Here is a 19,025-nt window from a genome sequence, read left to right as displayed (position 1 = left end):
TTTTCACAGTCTAATGTCACCCAGTGTTAGGCTATTTGTTAAGTAGGAGTGGAAATTTTAAAAATACATTTATTTATTTGTTTGTTTATTTATTTATTTATTTTTGGCGGCATCGGGTCTTCGTTGCTGCGCGCGGGCTTGCTCTAGTTGCGGCGAGCGGGGGCTACTCTTCGCTGTGGTGCACGTGCTTCTCAACTGCGGTGGCTTCCGTTGTTGCAGAGCACAGGCTCTATAGGTGCATGGGCTTCAGTAGTTGTGGCGTGTGGGCTCAGTAGTCGTGGCGCACGGGCTTAGCTGTTCCGCGGCATGTGGGATCTTCCTGACCGGGGCTCGAACCCGTGTCCCCTGCATTGGCAGGAGGATTCTTAAGCACTGCGCCACCAGGTAAGCCCTCAGTTTTTTTTTTTTAATTGAAGTATAGTTGATTTACAGTTTTGTGTTAGTTTCTGGTGTACAGCAAGTGATTCTGTTTTTGTATATTCATTTTTGTATTCTTTTCCATTATGGTTTATTACAGTATACTGAATATAGTTCCCTGTGCTATACAGTAGGACCTTGTCGTTTACCTATTTTATATACAATAGCTTGTATCTGCTAGTCCCAGACTCCTAATTTCTCCCTTCCCCACCTCCTTCCTTTCCCCTTTGAGAACCGTAAGTTTGTTCTGTGTGTCCGTGAGTCTGTATCTGTTTTGTAAAGAAGTTCACTTGTATCATGTTTTAGGTTAGGAGTGACAGTCTTGTAAGCAGTTCTTACTGTGGCGAAAGACAGATGGACAGGTTGTGGCTTCGTCATAACTCAGACATTACCCATCTGTTATTTATGGGCAGGCACACCGTGTTCTATAACGAATTTTCCTGGAGGAGGGTCTGCCAGCTGAGCTGTTCTCAGCACATTGTACTGGGTGCTTAACGTTAGGCGCTCACTGTCATTGCCACAGGACAGGAGTAACTTTAAACACTGAATGTTTGGCGTTCTCCTGTCGGGTGTCAGAAACCTTGGCGTTGATTAATGAAACCTTTTCAAGCGTGTTTTAAAAGCCAGCCTTCAATGATAACGTTTTTCTAAATGCTGCTTACGAATGTACATAAATTGATTTATTAAGTACTAATGACCAGCAGCATTATCCTTTAATGATTTTGAGGAAATCATCATTGCAAACTCAGAGCATCCTGACCTACGTTATAAATAGAAAGTCATAATCAGCAGTGCCGGGCTTTCCTGCTAGAGCGTCCATTTAAGAGTGAGTCCTCCTCCATCCGCTGCATCTCACTTAATTTCTTCTGGTTGAGCAGCTTTGTGAACTCTTCTGCTGCCAGAACAGTCAGGTCCTGGGAAGCATCTTTTCATCCATATTAGTATCCAAAGGCCACATCATCTCTGAATTGAAAGTTTCTTTTTGTCATCTCTTGTGTCTGATCACCAGTCAGTCAACTGGGAGTAACCACTCTTCCATATCTGTGTAGAGAGCAAACTGTTTCCCGGGTAGCCTGCCAGGAATAGGGACTTGAAATGAAATAACCTGACAATTTTTTCTTGCAAGTTAAAAATCTAGGTCCTACAAGCGAATATGGCCATCTACAATCGTTAACAGTGTTCTGTTCCTGGTCCTTCTGCACAAAATATTCTGAAAGAAATGATTTTATATATATAAGTGTAAAACTTCCATAGCAGCTGTACACATGGTTCTGCGTGGCTGTATTTCCTTAGTTCATTTTCAGTGGAAATAGCTGTTCCGTGCCTTGTGTGCATGCTGTTGTTAAATTTCTACGCGTCGATGTCTGTCTGGGAATGTATTTGAATGCTTATGTTCTAGTTAATATTCTTGTGAAAGTATAGCCTGGGTTTAGTAAGCTCTCAGGTGATCTCATGAGCCGGTGGCCCGGGAGCACTTTTCGAGAGCCAGGGCTCTGATGGAGCCTGGAGTGAGTCATCACTGAAGCCCGCCCCCTTCCCCTTCACCTACTGTGAAGCTGAGATCCAGGGGTCAGCACACTTTTCCTATAAAAGAGCAGATAGTCCAAAGAGTTCATTTCTGAAAGCGTGATTGACTGGCATGGTTGTATCAGATCCTCCTCAGTAAGTGAAACCTGGAGACATAATTCATCTTAGTCATCTTTTAAAATTACGGTTCACCAGGTGACTTCTGTCATTTAGAAAGCCGTAGGGCAGGGTTTCTCAGCCTCAGCACTGTGGACGTTTGGGCTGGATAATTCTTTGTTTTGGGGGCTGTCCTGTGCCTTGTACGATGTTTAGCCGCATCCCTGGCCTCCACCCACTAGGTGTCAGGAGCCTCCCTCTAGCTGTGACAGCCAGAAATGTCTCCAGTCATTGCCATGTGTCCTCTGGGGATAAAATTGCCGGTTTGAGAACCACTGCAATAGAGAATTTAAGCAAAGGAAAAGTGGGTTGGTGTCTCTTCTAGACTCAGACTGTGGCTTGTACACCTAAACATCAGGGCCATTATCTGTGCTTAATCTTTTTTCTATTAAAAAATAAAGTTAAAACTCCTTACCTCCTAGGACCCTATCATCTGTATTAGTTGGGGGCAGCTATGTGAATTTCTAGGGGAGCATATTGTCAGTACAGATGCTGAATTTTTCACCTGACAGTGACTAGCTATTATCTCTGATTTTCAGTGTCTCTACTCTTTGGTTTTCCTTCTTTCATTGTTTAACGTGCAGCTTCATCTTTCTTCAGCAGATTAAAGCACTGTTGCTTCTGGCACATCCGTTTCCCCGCTAGATAAAAGTGAAAATTCTGGTTCAGAAAGCCTTTCCTTTTATAGCTCTGCCTTGAAAAACTGTCCGGCTCACTGCTTCAGTATTGTTCTTTTGAAAAACAGGTGCCAGAGTGGGTCATCGCTCCCTGATGAGGTACTACAAGCAGCGGTTTGGCTTGTCGAGAGCTGTGGCGGTTGCTAAGCATCAGAAGGCCGTGGGCCGGCTCCTGCAGCAGTACAGAGCCCTGGGGTGGACTGGCGGCACAGGTGCGTCCACGTGGACCACAGGGACCAGCCCAGGGACTCGCGTCACACAGAGGGCCTCCGGTGAACTGGGTTTTTTTCCTTTGTCCTCTTGGGTCCTCTCTAGGGGAAACTTACCTTCTTGGCTCTGGGGGCTCCTGTGACCACCTGAGACATTTATGGCAGTAAGCCCAAAGCTCTGTGACTTAAAAGCTTTGTATTCCCTAGCACAGTAACTGTTTTAAAACTCATATAAACCATTACCTTTTTCAGGAGGTATAGTTACAAAAATAATTGTTTAGCAATTATCAAACGCTGAAATTCTCCTGGAGGTTATACAGAGGAATTAAATATCCTTGTGGCAATAGTTTGAGCTGTGAAGTCAAACATGACTTACCTGATATACTTGTAGGTTCTTGTACAATGAGTATGAGTAATTTAATTGATTGAAACCTCTGTTTCCTCACTTATAAAGTGGAGACGATATTAATAGGACCTACTTGTAGAGTTGGGCAGGTTGATTGTCATAATGCATGTATGACAGTTACGTGCACATAATAAAGGCCGGCTGTCAGTTCTTCCTTCTGTAGTTTTTGCATAGAAAACTTAGTAAGACTCAGAGAGCTAGAGCAAGCCACTGAAATTGTTAAGCTTTGAAGCATCATCAGGATGAAGTTATTTAAATCTATTCAGATGTGTCTGCTGAGTGAAGCTCATTATGCTTGGATCTACAAGGAGAAAGTCAGTCTACTGAAAACAGTATAGAGAGAAGGGAGAGAGCTGCCTTCTGATGGCCTGGAAAGCTTTGGCACTGGAATCCATTGTAAATGGCTCTGCATTTATGTACACGTAGGTCCCTTCACTATGGTTCCCTGTGAGCTGACTTGGTTTTTAAAAATTAATTAATTAATTAATTTTTGGCTGCTTTGGGTCTTCGTTGCTGCACGCAGGCTTTTCTCTAGTTGCGTTGAGCGGGGGCTACTCTTCGTTGTGGTGTGTGGCCTTCTCATTGCAGTGGCTTCTCTTGTTGTGGAGCATGGGCTCTAGAGCGCAGGCTCAGTAGTTGTGGTGCACGGGCTCAGTTGCTCAACGCCATGTGGGATCTTCCCGGACCGGGGCACGAACCCATGTCCCCCGCATCGGCAGGCGGACTCTCAACCACTGCGCCACCAGGGAAGCCCAGATAATAACACTTGTTTAGATATAAGAACCCACTTATCCGAAACTGGCTATGATTCTCTGCCAAGTTGGGTCTTCTCTGATCACAGGTCACAGGCCTTTGCCTCATTTCTTATCCCCTTTCCAACCTAAGGAGCAGCTCTCGTGCGCCAGCGGGACATGCAGTACGTGCAAAGGATGAAGTCAAAATGGATGCTGCAGATGGGAGTGAAGAACAATGCCACCAGGCAGATGCACTTCCGGCCCCAGGTGCTGTTCTGAGTCGGCCAGGGGTTGAGTCCTCACCTGTGTCCTGCACAAGCGTCCTCCTTGCCTGGGGACCCACGGAGGCCGGATTGGACAGCAGACCCTTTTGCTGCCACTTCTCCCTGTACTTCCTCTGTCCTGACCTGATAATAAAAGTCAGTCATATTGGCTCTCCAGTGTAATTTTTGGACAGGGTTGAAATGTCGTGTTTTTACAAAGCGAGTGCTGTGTCAGCTGGACGCAGGCCCTGCCCTTCTGAGAGTTGCTTTGTTGTCTCGGCTTGAAACTGATTTAGGGCTTTCGGAGTAGTGTGGGGAATTCAAGAGCAGCTCGTCTGCTCCAAACCTGGTTTAATTTTCAGAAGAACACCTTACCGTATCGTGGTGCTGGGACCTATGTAAGGGGGCTTTGAAGCGTCTGGAGGAGCAGAGTTGCATGTCCCTCACTGGAATATATTATGGCTCCTAAGGTGGTGACAGTCTCTGGGCACTTTCATTAGATCCAGGGCAAGTAAAAGGGCATGTCAGTGGCTTGCTGTCAAGGGTCTTCATTTCTAAATGTGATCCCGGAAAGAATGAGAGTGCTTCATTCACCCTGAGAGTCAGTTTCCAGTGCTGCCTTTAGAGTAGGAAGAAAATAAATGTAAAATGTGTAAATTTCATTTTAGAAACAAAAACGACCTCAGGGTTCAATCTCTGAAGAGAGGCTCAGTTTAGGTGGTTTAGGGGGAAGGCCATGATATATCGGAAATGAAAGTAAACATGAAGTTCAAATCCACTGAGCTACCGTTCTGACTTTGGAAAAGTGACTTGGTCTTTGAAATCTGTAAAATGAGGTGTTTATTACCTCACAGGTTGTGCGGTTAATGAAATCAACAAGGGACCCGTCCCTCGCTCAGTCCCCAGCACAAAGCAAGGGCTTCAAGTTCTCCCTGGTGGAGCAGGTGCCCCTCTGAGCAGGGGGATGTCTGGCCAGCGCAGTGGTCTTTCTGAGGAGTGGGTTCGGGGATGCCTGGAGATCGTGTTTGCCCTTACCATGCACTCAGCAGCCCTCGCTAGCCAGAGACACATCTTTCTCCTTAAAGTTTGTTGTTGTTGTTGTTGTTTTGTTTTTTTCTTTTGTGGTACACGGGCCTCTCACCGTTGTGGCCTCTCCCGTTGCGGAGCACAGGCGCCGGACGCGCAGGCTCAGCGGCCACGGCTCACGGGCCCAGCCGCTCCGCGGCACGTGGGATCCTCCCGGATCGGGGCACGAACCCGCGCCCCCTGCATCGGCAGGCGGGCTCTCAACCACCGCGCCACCAGGGAAGCCCCTTTTCCTTAAATTTTGGGTGCAGAATGGAATGAATTATATTTCCTTAGTACGCGGGTTCACTGTCTAACAGTGGGGGGCTCCCTAGTTTGATTTTACTCCTTCATCCTGTTGTCTAACATTCTCGTCACACAAGTACCCACCCTCTTGTGTTTGACCTCTTTGAATCTATATCCTGAGAAAACAATATCGTGCTTGGCGTGGGTATGTTTTTAATCTATACTTAACTGAACGTACAGGACATTGTGCTATATTTCTTGTCAGTTTTGTTTTTGTTTCAGTATTTTTTCACTTGACTTGATAAGCCTAATTCATCTTCTGACCGCTGAGAGGTGTCCATACTGTGGTCTCCACACAGAACTTCCCTCCCCCTGCCGCTGACCCCTCCTCTCTAACCCCCCAGCCCCACGCCAGCACCGCACTGTTTGAGTGCCTCGTTTATATTGGTGCCCTTTTCATTTTGAGGCCTTTATACCTGTGAGTGGTGACGAGGACAGCGTATTTGGTGACCTGAAAACATTCCGTGTATGTATTATCTACTTCCAGTCTTCAAGAGACTGGTTCTGAGTAAAGTTTGTGAAGCAATCCACTGTCACCTCTATCCACGTCATAACTTTTAAAAATTCAGTTTATTTGCCTTTCTGGAGTAAAACTCTACTTGGGAAAGAAGGCAAAGAAAAAAGATTGGAACAACTCCTCTAGTTGAAGCAACAGAACAGCATGGGACATGAGCTTGTTTTGGCCGGGTGGACTTCTTTGTGGTTTCGGAAAGGAGGGAAATGTCTGATACTGGATTTCCTTGTCATTCTCTCCTTCGACGTGTGTCTACTTTTCATCCTCTGGTTGCGCTGCAGCCTACTCGCTGACTTCTGTAGTTGGGGTTCCTGGGGCTTCCTGGCCTGTTCCCACACGGCAATTTGCTACCAGATCCCCCTACTTTGATCCTCTCAAGGCTGCATATTCTTGACCTGATGTCATGCCCGTCACACTGGAGAAGGGACAGAAGCTGTCAAACTACCAGCTTAGAGCCTAAGGAAAAGCTCCCATCCTTAACTTCACACTTGATCTTTTAAAATTTCACTACTTACAATATATTGTTGACATCGTGCTCTTTTCTTTCTCCACTTATTTCTTCACATTTTTAAAATTAAATATTTACCCAAATTAACCCCAGAGTACATTTTTCTTCAATCCAAATTTTTAGTGTAATCCTTATCAATACTTCCTAACACCTATTATCTGTAAGATAGTTAGTTGTCTAAACTGACAGTAGATACCAAACTAATCCTATTAAAGTTTCTGCATTAGGACCAGGTTAGCACTGGCTGCTGATGGTGCCTTGTGAGCACTGTTTTCTCCTGGGAATCATCCCAGGATCAGATGGCCGTTGCAAGTTGATTCATCCGTCTTTGGTTGAGACGTCAAGACTGGGGTCGAGAGTGAGAGGATATGAGCTCGTTCCCTCTCTGCGTATTTCACCAAAGCCCTAGGCAGCTTTGCTGGCTGGTTGCACTACCCATCTGCACTCTAGACGATGACTCGATGCGTCCTTTGTGCTTTGTGGACTATGAATTTGTGTTTTCCAGAGGACAGTGTGCCACGTTTTGTTTCTCCACTGTGAAGTGTAGGCAACATTCCTATTTCACACACGAGAAAGTAGGTTCAGGGAAGTTCAGTAACCTTGGTAAGGAGACAACAAAAAGAAGCCAGAGGTTTCCCATCCAGCGTGCTTAATGTCGCAACATGTTCATACAGAATTTTCAGCGGCATCTCATCCTGAGGAGCACACTCGGTGGGGCTGTAAACATCTATTCAAGTCCCTTCTGTTTGCAGCAGCTGTGAAAGAGTCTTGTTCTAAATGGAGAAACACATGGACCTTGATATGTCCTGTAATGTTACATACATGATGCATACAGAGTTCACATAAGTGTTACCACGTAAAATATCTTTTCTTGCCTAGAATGTGAATGAATTGGGCCCTCAACCGATTTTGGTCATTTGTGGATTCTTAATTTTAAGTTGCTTTCCTCTGTCTGAGATTTTTCAAAACTCTGTTAAGATTCCATCGGACATGATTAACTCGGAATTCACAATAATTCATCTGTAGGAGACCAGATAATTGCTGTGTTCCCAGCTCAACAAGCGGGCATTTTTGCAAGGGAATTGCTTGTAGTCCTAGAGAAATATATAAGTGCATTGAAGAATACCTGTCATTTAATGTAGACTCTTTTGCAGTTGGCACGTTAATTGTTAATGCCACTGAAACTGATGGAGATTAGGAAGATTTGATTAGCTTGTTAATGCTGCCAACATTTCAGTGTTAGAATAATAATTTATGGATTATTTGTGGGGCCGACTGTTCTTCTGTAGATCTGTTCTTTCTTCCTGGGCACAGAGCTTCCCAGCCAGACTATATTTCCTAGCCTCCCTGGTAGCAAGGTGTGGTCATGTGACTAAATTAGGGCCAATGGATGTGAGCAGAGGTTGGATTCAGTCTAAGTACAGATCATCTCCAAGTTGGAGACAAGCAGCATTTTTACACGCTGCCTCTTTTTCCTCTGCCCACCTGGAGATGAGGTGTTGCCCCTTTCACCCGTGTTGCCACTGTCCTCTCAGAGGACAGCAGAGTGATTGAGTGAAAGGAACCGGGGTCTCTAAATGGCATCATGGAGTAGAGCTGCCCTGCTGACCCAAGCTGGCTGGGCTATTATGTGAAATAAGCTGAAGCCACTGTGTTGTGGAGTTTCTGCTACAGTAGCCTCGCTTATAACCTCATAGAGTCAAACCCCAGGGTAATGCTAATGTGACCTGTCATAATGCGACAGTGTTTGAGATGCAGTTGTCAATTTCTGGTTCATAGCTTTGCTCTTGGTCTTGATCTCAAACTGAGGTGGGCTAGATCCTTCTCTTTACGCAGGATTGGGGGACAGTTAGGAAAAAAGTGCCTTACGATCATATGGGAATTTCTCAGGTCAGTACGTTCACTCTGTCTCTTTTTTTATTCCTTCGGAGACAGTCAGAGACGGTAGAAACTGAAAATGAATATTTGTTGTTAACCTTGTATGGCACCTTTGCAACATGCTGCTAATCCTTTGACCCTGTTCCCGTGGAGAGGCAGGGTCTATCTCCCCTTCCTTTGATGCTGGCCTGGCCTTAGTTGACTTGCTCATAACCAGTAAAATGCAGCAGCAGTGATGCTGCTGATTCCGCAGACAGTCACCTAATGCAGTTCAGCTCCATCTTGCTTCCTTGGCTCCTGACCATGTACGAAGTCTGACTCCCTCAAGGAGCTCAGGCTGTACAGAAGCCCAGGTTATGGGGAAAGGTCACTGTAGATGCTCTGGTTGACGGTCCCAGTGGAGGTTCCAGTCAGTAGCCAACACCAACTGCCAGCATCGGAGGTCACCATCTTGCACGCCCAGCCCAGTCGAATCTTCAGGTGACGGCAGCGTCCACTGACATCTGACCACAACCAAGTGACAGATCCTAACCAAAAACTGCCCAGAGGAGATTTCCCCAAATCCCTGGCCCACGGAGGCCGTGAGCACAATAAAACAATTGTTGTACACCCCTGGGTTTACACAAGCGGTGGTGAACTAGTATGCTTTACCTTTACACCATCGCCTGTTTCGCACAGTTGGCACTTTGGTTTCCACTTGCCAACTTTTGGTGCAGTTTTCCTGTCAACATGACTTCAAGGGCAAGGACTTTACATACATCGCTTACGTTACTTAATCTTTGCAACATCCTTATCAAGTAGATAGGATAATTATTCCCATTGTACAGCTCAGGAATCTCAGGCATAGTTGGCCAGGGTCTTGCTGCTCTACATCACTGTGCTGTCATCTGTGCTGCTTGAGTCATAGAATTTCAGACTTGGGTGACGCATTGAACTGACCCAGATCAATTTCCACCTCCCACCTCTTCCCTCCCATCTGGGTTACATACAAGAACCTGGATGCTCGGGATGGTGTCGTGTGACTCATCTGTGGAACACGTCAGTAACTGACAGCAAGGGAAAACAACTGTCTCCATGCTGGGCTTGATACTATACTACTCAGCAAAGTCAAACGTTTTTCAACTCCTTCGAACAACCTTTTAGTACAGACTATTTTCTGAGTAAACGTGATGCATTTCTTTGGAGGAAATGAATGCACCTATCTTTAGCATAGACTTACAAATATATTAAAAGTGTTTAACTCTACTAAAACATCAAATCTGTATTTGTTAAAGAAATATACAATTTTGATTCTATTGAATAAGCCCTCTAAATCCAAGGCATTCATTATTATGTTACTCCATGATATCCTATCATTAATGACCACATTTGGTATTGCATCAGCAAATACCATTTTCACCTTGAGTAAAGTGTCTCAGACATGTTGTCCTGGCCAAGATCATCCATTTTCTAAACCCAGCAACTGCAAATGTGGAAAATAAGACTCTGTCTATAAAAGTGATGGATTTCAGTTTCTCTGAAGAGATTTGTCTTATGCTTAGTACTGGTCGATGGAAATATGAAATTGAAAGTAAATAGAAACTCTCATAACATTTATGCTTGAAGCATAACTCTCCTTCCAAGATGTCCTTCCTATTGCTAATTCAATGAATGAAATCTATTTGGAAAATTTGGTAGTATCTTCTTTTTATTCATCTTGAAGCATGGGGGCGGTTTTCACGACAGAAACACAAAAATGTATAACGTAAAAATTCATAACAGTAAAAGCTAAAACAAAGAGCGTATTATGTGCCAGACAGTGCTGTGTGCACTTGTAGATGTGTTAGACCATTGTGTTCTCGAAACAACTATGCGAGGTAGGTAATATCCCCATTTATGCAAGTGGGGAGACTGAGGCACTGACACCCCTTTACACTCGACCAAAGCCGTGAGGACTTTAAAGAGCTTTGGGGTTTGTTGGGTGTCTTTATTGATATAAAATGTGTTAAGAATTAAGACTGAAAAAATTTAAATGTGAATCCTTTTAAAAATACTAAAATCATCACATATTAACATTAACACATTTTTAAGAAAATAAGTATAATTCCTTCAAATGCTGCAATGTTAAGAGTGAATTTATTTTACCCCTTTTCAACTGTCTTTCACATCCAGCTTGAACAGACGACAGCGGGATTTTCCTCTCTGTGTCTGCACTCAGACTACTGGACGACACACATCATGTAGATGGTGCAAACTCCCTGTAACCTGATGGGAGAACAAGAGTGAAAAGGGAAAATAACATCTTAATATTATTATGAAAATAGCAACCCCCCTGAAAAGTTCTTGGTGACAGGCAGGGGTCCCTGGATCACATTTTGAGAACCACTGCCCTACACTTTCCTGCCTTTCGGTGCACAGGGGAGATGTCTTTCCTTAAGAAGAAGTGTCCTCACGTAAACCCGGACCTGGAGTGTAGTAGGAGCAGGACCTGTGTGGTCAGAGGCTGGGGTGCCATCCAGCTTCTGCCCCTGGTGGTTCTTGACCTTCACTGAGTTACTTGTTTCTCTGTGTCTCAGATTCCTCATCTGAAATAGAGCTGGTTATGTAGCCCTTCCAGGGGCATTGTAGCCATTCCAAAAGCTAGGTGACAAAGTACCGAACAGGTGCTGACACACAGAGAATGCCTTTATAAAGGGTAGCCTTTATTTCAGATTGGCCAGTGATGGCGAGGAAAGGAAGGAGAAGGGTCCCACATTCCTATTTCTAGAGAGGACCGACTCCACTCACGCCGAGCCTAGAAGTAGCCTCATGTCTGTTCAGGCCAGGTTTTGATGCCACATGATTTATAAAAAATCATTCAGTGTTCAGAGCTCTGGGCATTTTTGGACAGATTGTGGGCTTTAACAAATGGTACTGTGCCAGCACCAGGATCATGCAGGTGCAATTTCATCCAGTTCTCTCCACTCCGTGACCAAGAAGCAGACATCTCAGGATCCAGAAAGATCTTTGCTTCTTTTTGCCTTTCAGCCAGATTTACTGGATCGCAGGTTTGCAGCAGTGGCCTCGGACTCTCTGTCCATACCTGTTGCCTGTAATTAAAAGGCTAAACATTTATTATATTTGGGTGGGTGAGGGAGTTAGACGTGCGGAGTATGTATGTGTGTGCATGTGTGTGTTTCAAAATGAACCCAATAGCAGTCACAGATGACTTAATGAATGCAGAGAAAGTTTATATTTCATTTGTTGAAAATCCACCTTAGCCAGGAGCCCAGTTTCCGGAAGAATAAAAAGATAAGGTGAGATGATCTGTTTTACATACCGATAAAACCCTTTACCTGCTACACTCATAAAGATAGAAATTACACACAAGGCCACATTAGAAACATCTGTAGGACGGGAATAAAACACAGACCTACTAGAGCATGGACTTGAGGACATGGGGAGGGGGAAGGGTAAGCTGGGACGAAGTGAGAGAGTGGCAGGGACATATACACACCACCAAACGTAAAATAGGTAGCTAGTGGGAAGCAGCCGCATAGCACAGGGAGATCAGCTCGGTGCTCTGTGACCACCTAGAGGGGTGGGATAGGGAGGGAGGGAGGGAGGGAGACGCAAGAGGGAAGAGATATGGGAACATATGTATATGTATAACTGATTCATTTTGTTATACAGCAGAAACTAACACAACACTGTAAAGCAGTTATACTCCAATAAAGATGTTAAAAAACAAAACAAAACAAAAAAACAAAAAACATCTGTAAACAAGAGCCCAAACTGATTATTTCAGGTTCATAATCTCTAATTTGCAGAATTTCAGGGAGAAATCGACCCTGAAGTTGTTTGAAGATAAAAGTTCTGGCTATGAATTAATGTTGAAAAATATGAAAGGATTACAGGTGCTTGGAAGAAAACATCTGAGGGATTCGTCAGAATTTGAAACTGTACAAATATATGACAGAGCTTGAGAAACCACTTCGCCATTGCTTTCTGTTGGATTTTATAATTCGCAGCTTCAGAGAAAAAATAATTTAAAATGATTTTTTAAGCCTCTACCTACATTATTATTCTGAGTTTAGAGGGAAATAAATTTCATTTATTTGGACATCGTACATGCCAAAAATGAAAGCACTCTGTTCCATTGATTCTTACTTAAATACATCTATACATTTGAAATTATGTTGGACGTCTTTAAGTTTGCCACTGTCAGCATCGTGGTATTAAAATGTCCCCTCCTCAACTGTGTCAAGATGCAGCAAATATTTGTTAAAAGACTAACTTTTTAAACTACTGATTTTTTTTTTTTTTTTTTTTTGGCAGTACGCGGGCCTCTGACCGTTGTGGCCTCTCCCGTTGCGGAGCACAGGCTCCGGATGCGCAGGCTCAGCGGTCATGGCTCACAGGCCCAGCCGCTCCGCGGCATGTGGGATCTTCCCGGACCGGGGCACGAACCCGTGTCCCCTGCATCGGCAGGCGGACTCTCAACCACTGTGCCACCAGGGAAGCCCTAAACTACTGATTTTTATTTAAGTAGATATGGCTGCTGCAGTGAGTTGGGAGGACTTGATTTTTCTCCTTTAATCTCCCTTCCTTCCTTCCTTGCTGTCTTCCTTCCTCCCTCTCTCTCTCTCTGTCCCTCCCTCTCTCTCTCTTTCTTTCTTTCTTGTTGTTATGTTACCCTTCAAAAGTGGATTTTAATGTTTCAAAGGACAGTAAAACACTGATCCTTCATTGCCTTCATTATCTAGAGTTCTTTTAGGAACAACAATTACAATCACAACATTTAGCTGAACCCGGGGCTTCTCCCAAGATCCCTGGTAACTAGGATGTGACAGTAAACCTGGGCTCATGGATGCCTATCTAATTTCGTTACCATGGATACACCAACTCGACCACTCACATCTGTGCTGTAGTGGATGCTGTGGTGTGCTGCCTAATCACCCCTCCAGGACTGAGGCACTCGTTCACCCACATGTCAGGAGAGCTGGCCTTTGATGCCTTGCTGATGAGCCCCTCTCCGGAACAGCCCTTAGCAGAAGGAAGCTGCCCTGCCCAAGGCCACACCCCCTCTGCATCCAGTGGCTGGTCCCCTTGACTAGATCAGGACAACTCTGACAGCTTTCCCAGCTCCAGAGCTTTCCATGGGACTGCTTAAGGCCTTTATTGCAACTGCATCACAGTTCAACTTCTCCCTATGTGGATTCCTTTTTCTCTCACGTGCTTATGGGTATAGGTCCCCAAAGCACTCCCCAGTAGAAAGTCCTGAATGTAAATCTCCATCTCAAAGTTTGTTTTCAGGGAAGAATTACTAAAAGCACTGGTGGCAGGAAAGGCCCAAGGAAGGAGGCTCTTACATGGGATCTGGTGCTGGGTCACCAGCTGGCTGCAGTCAATGAGGGCACCATCTCTGGGGGTGGGTGGAGTACTGTTAGCCCCCAGCATGCAATTGCAATTGTAGCCCTGCAGTTGTTAGCGGGCGAGACAGCTGGGAGGGAATGCATAGATGGGTGCAGGATCTGGGCATCTGAGACATTCAAGGGAAGTGGTGATTGTAGGAACAGTGGAATTGGATGGTTGTTGCTGATTGCTATAAAATGACTTAAGAGAAAGGCAGTGAAAGGCTGGAGCGATTAATCGCCAATCTAAGTCGAAGTGTGAAAGCCAAAGGGCTATGGAAGTTTATAAAGAGACTCTCACCTCCTGCAGCCAGAGGCAGAAAAAAAATGCCAGGATTCAACCTTGGACTTAATTGGAAGGCCAGCAGAGCTCCAGAGAAGTTTGAATTTTCAACCCCAGCAAGTCTGGTATGCCAAGCCCAAGGCCCTAACCGGGAATAAATGAGATGCTGAGTCTTGGGCTGCAGACATCTGTGTTCATGCACTACTAAATATCTCAAATCGTCAAATGCCCTTGAACCCCCTGGGCCTTCTCTCCCCTATGAAAAACTAGTGCTGCCCAGTAGTGGAACTGCTGGGTCATATGGTAGCTCTATTTGCAGTTCTTTAAGGAACCTCCATACTGTTCTCCATAGTGGCTGTATCAATTCACATTCCCACCAGCAGTGCAAGAGGGTTCCCTTTTCTCCACACCCTCTCCAGCATTTATTGTTTCTAGATTTTTTGATGATGGCCATTCTCAGCGGTGCAAGATGATACCTCATTGTAGTTTTGATTTGCATTTCTCTAATGATTAATAATGTTGAGCATCCTTTCATGTGTTTGTTGGCAATCTGTATATCTTCTTTGGAGAAATGTCTATTTAGGTCTTCTGCCCATTCTTGGATTGGGTTGTTTGTTTTTTTGTTATTGAGCTGCATGAGTTGCTTATAAATTTTGGAGATTAACCCTTTGTCCGTTGCTTCATTTGCAAATATTTTCTCCCATTCTGAGGGTTGTCTTTTGGTCTTGTTTATGGTTTCCTTGCTGTGCAAAAGCTTTTAAGTTTCATTAGGTCCCATTTGTTTATTTTTGTTTTTATTTCCATTTCTCTAGGAGGTGGGTCAAAAAGGATCTTGCTGTGATTTATGTCATAGAGTGTTCTGCCTATGTTTTCCTCTAAGAGTTTGATAGTATCTGGCCTTACATTTAGGTCTTTAACCCATTTTGCGTTTATCTTTGTGTATGGGGTTAGGGAGTATTCTAATTTCATACTTTTACAGGTAGCTGTCCAGTTTTCATGTACCAAAATGTTAATTGCAGCTCTATTTACTATAGCCAGGACATGGAAGCAACCAAAGTGTCCATCAACAGGTGAATGGATAAAGAAGATGTGGCACAGATATACAATGGAATATTACTCAGCCATAAAAAGAAACAAAATTGAGTTATTTGTAGTGAGGTGGATGGACCTGGAGTCTGTCATACAGAGTGAAGTAAGTCAAAGGGAGAAAAACAAATACCGTATGCTAACACATATATATGGAATCTAAGAAAAAAAATGTCATGAAGAGACTAGGGGTAGGATGGGAATAAAACACAGACTTACTAGAGCATGGACTTTAGGATATGGGGAGGGGGAAGGGTAAGCTGGGACAAAGTGAGAGAGTGGCACGGACATATATACACTACCAAACGTAGGGTGGATAGCTAGTGGGAAGCAGCCGCATAGCACAGGGAGATCAGCTGGGTGCTTTGTGACCACCTAGAGGGGTGGGATAGGGAGGGTGGGAGGGAGGGAGACGCAAGAGGGAAGAGATGTGGATATATGTATATGTATAGCTGATTCACTTTGTTGTAAAGCAGAAACTAACACACCATTGTAAAGCAATTATACTCCAGTAAAAACAACACAAAAAACTAGTGCTGCCCCCTTTCTTGAAGATGAAGCAGAAGCCTCTTCATCATCAGCATAAGATAACATGCTCCCAACTCAGCCCCCGCCCCTAACTCCATCCCTGGACACTAGGGATGGACTTACGGGCACTATCTAGAATGGAGATCAGCAACTACAGTGTATGGGTCAAGTCCAGCCTGTAGTCTGCTTTTTTGGACCTAAAGTCTTATTGAAACACAGCGATGCCCGTTCAGTTACATATTGTCTATGGCTGCTTTCATGCCGCAGTGAGAGACTTGCATAGTTGCAACAGAGCCTGAAACATTTGCTACTATTTACTGGCTCTCTATAGGGAGAGTTTGCTGACCTCTGAACTAGAGTCAAGTCATAATAAAACCCAGCAGGAGAAGTGCTGGTCCCAATAAGGGAGTAAGGAGAAAATATACTAAGGAAGATGAAGGTCCTGGCCAGCAAATACTAGGAGGAGTGGGAGAGTGCTTATGGGATTGAATTCTGAAGGGCCTGGATTAAGGAGGACGGATAAAGGAGAGTTTCTCCACGTGAAAGAACTCTCCTGACGTATAGGGTTGAACGCTCTCTCGGTTGGCTCTTGGAAGCTTAGGAAAACAATGCCCACGCTAAGTGGAGGAGATATGTGAGTAACGCCTTGGCAGACACTGGAGAAAGAGATCGACATTCTCCAAGGAGCAGGCACGCTAGGGTGGATATATATACTCTGTACTCCTGGAAAATCCAGCAGTTCACTGTGTTTCCTAGGGGTACCCAGAGGACACTCCATTTACCAAAGCTGTAAGCAATGAGCTGGTGAGAGGGGCATCCTGTTCCCTGAGAATCTCCATGAGACTGTCCTCTGCAGGCAGGGCTGATGCTCTAGAAGATGCTGACAGGGACCTGGGATCCCTGAGAACAAGGAGGACGATAAGATCCCAGACTGATAGGGGTCAAGTGGCAGAACTGAAACATTGGGAGGAAAGAGAATGCAGTTGTGATGAGAGTGGCAGGGGTCCCTCACGCACAGACAGCCAAGGAGATGACCAGTGGAACCTGGCGTTGTTAAGGCAGGTAGACGGGTGGCTAACAAGGATAAAACTACCAACCCCCCCACTGAAAAGTCACAGCCAATTTCCAGCCCTGAGCCAGTCTCTTCCACCCCTAAAATGTTGCCTAAAGGAAAGGTTGCTTTGAGGATGGATCCTGCTGTACCAAGGCAAGTGCCTATGGTAATAATGTCCCTGGTCTTTACCCAAAGGTCTGTGACCATTTCCTTGCATAACTCTGCAGTGGTTTCCCAGATATTTCAGGGACTCTCGGGCAAGACAATCTCCACTGATACTCAGAGATGTCTGTGCTTCGTCGTGGCTCTTTACTAACCTTGGGTCTTATGGGGGGGGGGGTAGGTAGTAAGATATCCAGGCCCAGCCTTGTTCACAGTGGGTTCTTTGGCTCCCGGGGTCCAGCCGGTGATCATTTGTTCAGTCTCTGAATGTGTCAGTAAATGGCTGTCCTTAGTAGTTGACAGAATCTCTTCATTATCTCTTCTGTTTGTAGAGTGAGCTGTTGTAGCGCTGAAGGCCACATGGGGGGAGGGCCCTGAGACTTTCCCACTACCGGGTGAGAGAGTAAATAAAGAAACAGTATCACATTTGGGGGAAACGGCAGCAATACCTGTCACCTCAGCCACTCAACACTGCAAGGGTAGTGGTCCCATCATGCCCCCATTTAATTCAACACTCTGCCCCGTTTAAAACCAGGATCCTTATCATTGAGCACAGACTTAGTGTATCTGTTACCACTGCTAAATATCCAAACCGCCAACACAGAATCCAACACCGAGGCCCCCATACAGCACCCTCCCCTGAGGAGACCAACCAGTCACTTGTTAGCAACCTGATTGCATGGGACCCCTTTCGATCTGCAAGTGGCAATGAAGTATCTAGACCAGAATTGGCACGTATTCCGAGAAACTGCTTTGCCTTTCCTGCCTGAAGGATTCAGTCAGCCCTGCCATCCATGAGTTTATAGATTATTTGATAAACTGGCATGGGATTGTACATAATGTAACGCTGGACCAAGCATCCCATTTTATAGCAACCAGGTCCTACCTACACCAAACCACACCACCCAGAAGCCTCCTGCCTAACAGAGACTTTGGAAAACATGGCTGAGGTGACAGCCTGGAGATGATGCCATGTGAGGGTGGGTTGGCATTAAATCAACGCCCGTTATATAGTGCTGTGCTCCCAATAGGTGGAATTGATTGGTGCATAAAACAAGGATTGGAAGTAGGCCTGACCCACTTAAACAGTATTCTCAATGACCTGCTTAGGGAATCTGTGTTTCTTGTCACGCACATTTAGCCTCTGGGGCCCTGGTTTTCAGAGAGAGAATGCTTCCATCAAGGCACATGGCAAGAATTCCATTAAACTTGAAGCTACGGCTGCTGCCTAGTTATAGCCACATCCACACACAGTGATGCACTAGGCTGTTCCTTGGTCCTCCCTCGCCGAAGTTTGAAGGTAAGTGAGCAAGTACCATAGCTGTGGGTTGAATTTGGCCATGTAGCACCACAGGCATGTCCTGCAGGTGACCTAGGGCTCAGAGCCCTCAGGGATGAGAATCTGGGCCACCCCACCAGGGAAGCCACTCTGGCTAGCCGTAGTGCTGTCTGAGGGTGTGGGGACTCTAGAAAGGAGAGTTGAAGAGGGAGATGGCAGTACCAGCTGTAGTGGCTGGGGCTACTGTAGTACATCCCAATAACCTGCTTATAAGTTTCCCCAGAAAAAGAGATCATCCAGAATCACATGGAGCTATTCTCAGATGAGATGAAACTACTCTACAAAGGAATTGGATTTGGAGGGCTCGAGGGGTGAACTGTAATGGATGTAGGGGTCTCCCCTTTGGGACAAAAGCTTTCATTGCCCAAGCAGTCAGAAGACTTGGCTCTGACCTCTGCCAAGGCACTCACCTGTGAGTCCCACTCAGGAATGGCCCTTGGCCAAAAGGTGCTACCTTTGTCAAGGTTACAGCCAAGTTCCAGTGGCATCCGGAGATGGGCCTCTGTGAGGATACAAAGGCCTGGCACCCTTGCCTCCACTG

General features: G+C 45.3%; 1 protein-coding gene across 3 annotated transcripts in view; it reads left to right on the top strand.

Annotated features, from left to right (window-relative positions):
• Positions 1-19,025, top strand: part of LOC131755421 (cytoplasmic 60S subunit biogenesis factor ZNF622-like) — a 151,475-nt gene that overhangs the window by 8,813 nt on the left and 123,637 nt on the right. The window contains exons 5-6 of one of the 3 annotated variants that reach the window (XM_059061926.2): positions 2,846-2,989; positions 4,278-4,560. The exons of 1 other annotated variant lie outside the window; for it this stretch is intronic. In XM_059061926.2, coding sequence (XP_058917909.1) covers positions 2,846-2,989; positions 4,278-4,405 — 272 coding nt within the window. In that variant the 3' untranslated portion in view covers positions 4,406-4,560. Of the gene's footprint in view, positions 1-2,845; positions 2,990-4,277; positions 4,561-19,025 lie in introns of those variants that run through there. One more of the 3 variants, XM_067030810.1, reaches the window with a different exon arrangement.

This window comes from Kogia breviceps, chromosome 4, assembly GCF_026419965.1.
Source record: "Kogia breviceps isolate mKogBre1 chromosome 4, mKogBre1 haplotype 1, whole genome shotgun sequence".
In the NCBI taxonomy this organism is placed as follows: domain Eukaryota; kingdom Metazoa; phylum Chordata; class Mammalia; order Artiodactyla; family Physeteridae; genus Kogia; species Kogia breviceps.
The sequence above is the reverse complement of the archived record's forward strand: the minus strand, read 5'-3'. Positions and strand labels throughout refer to the sequence as shown.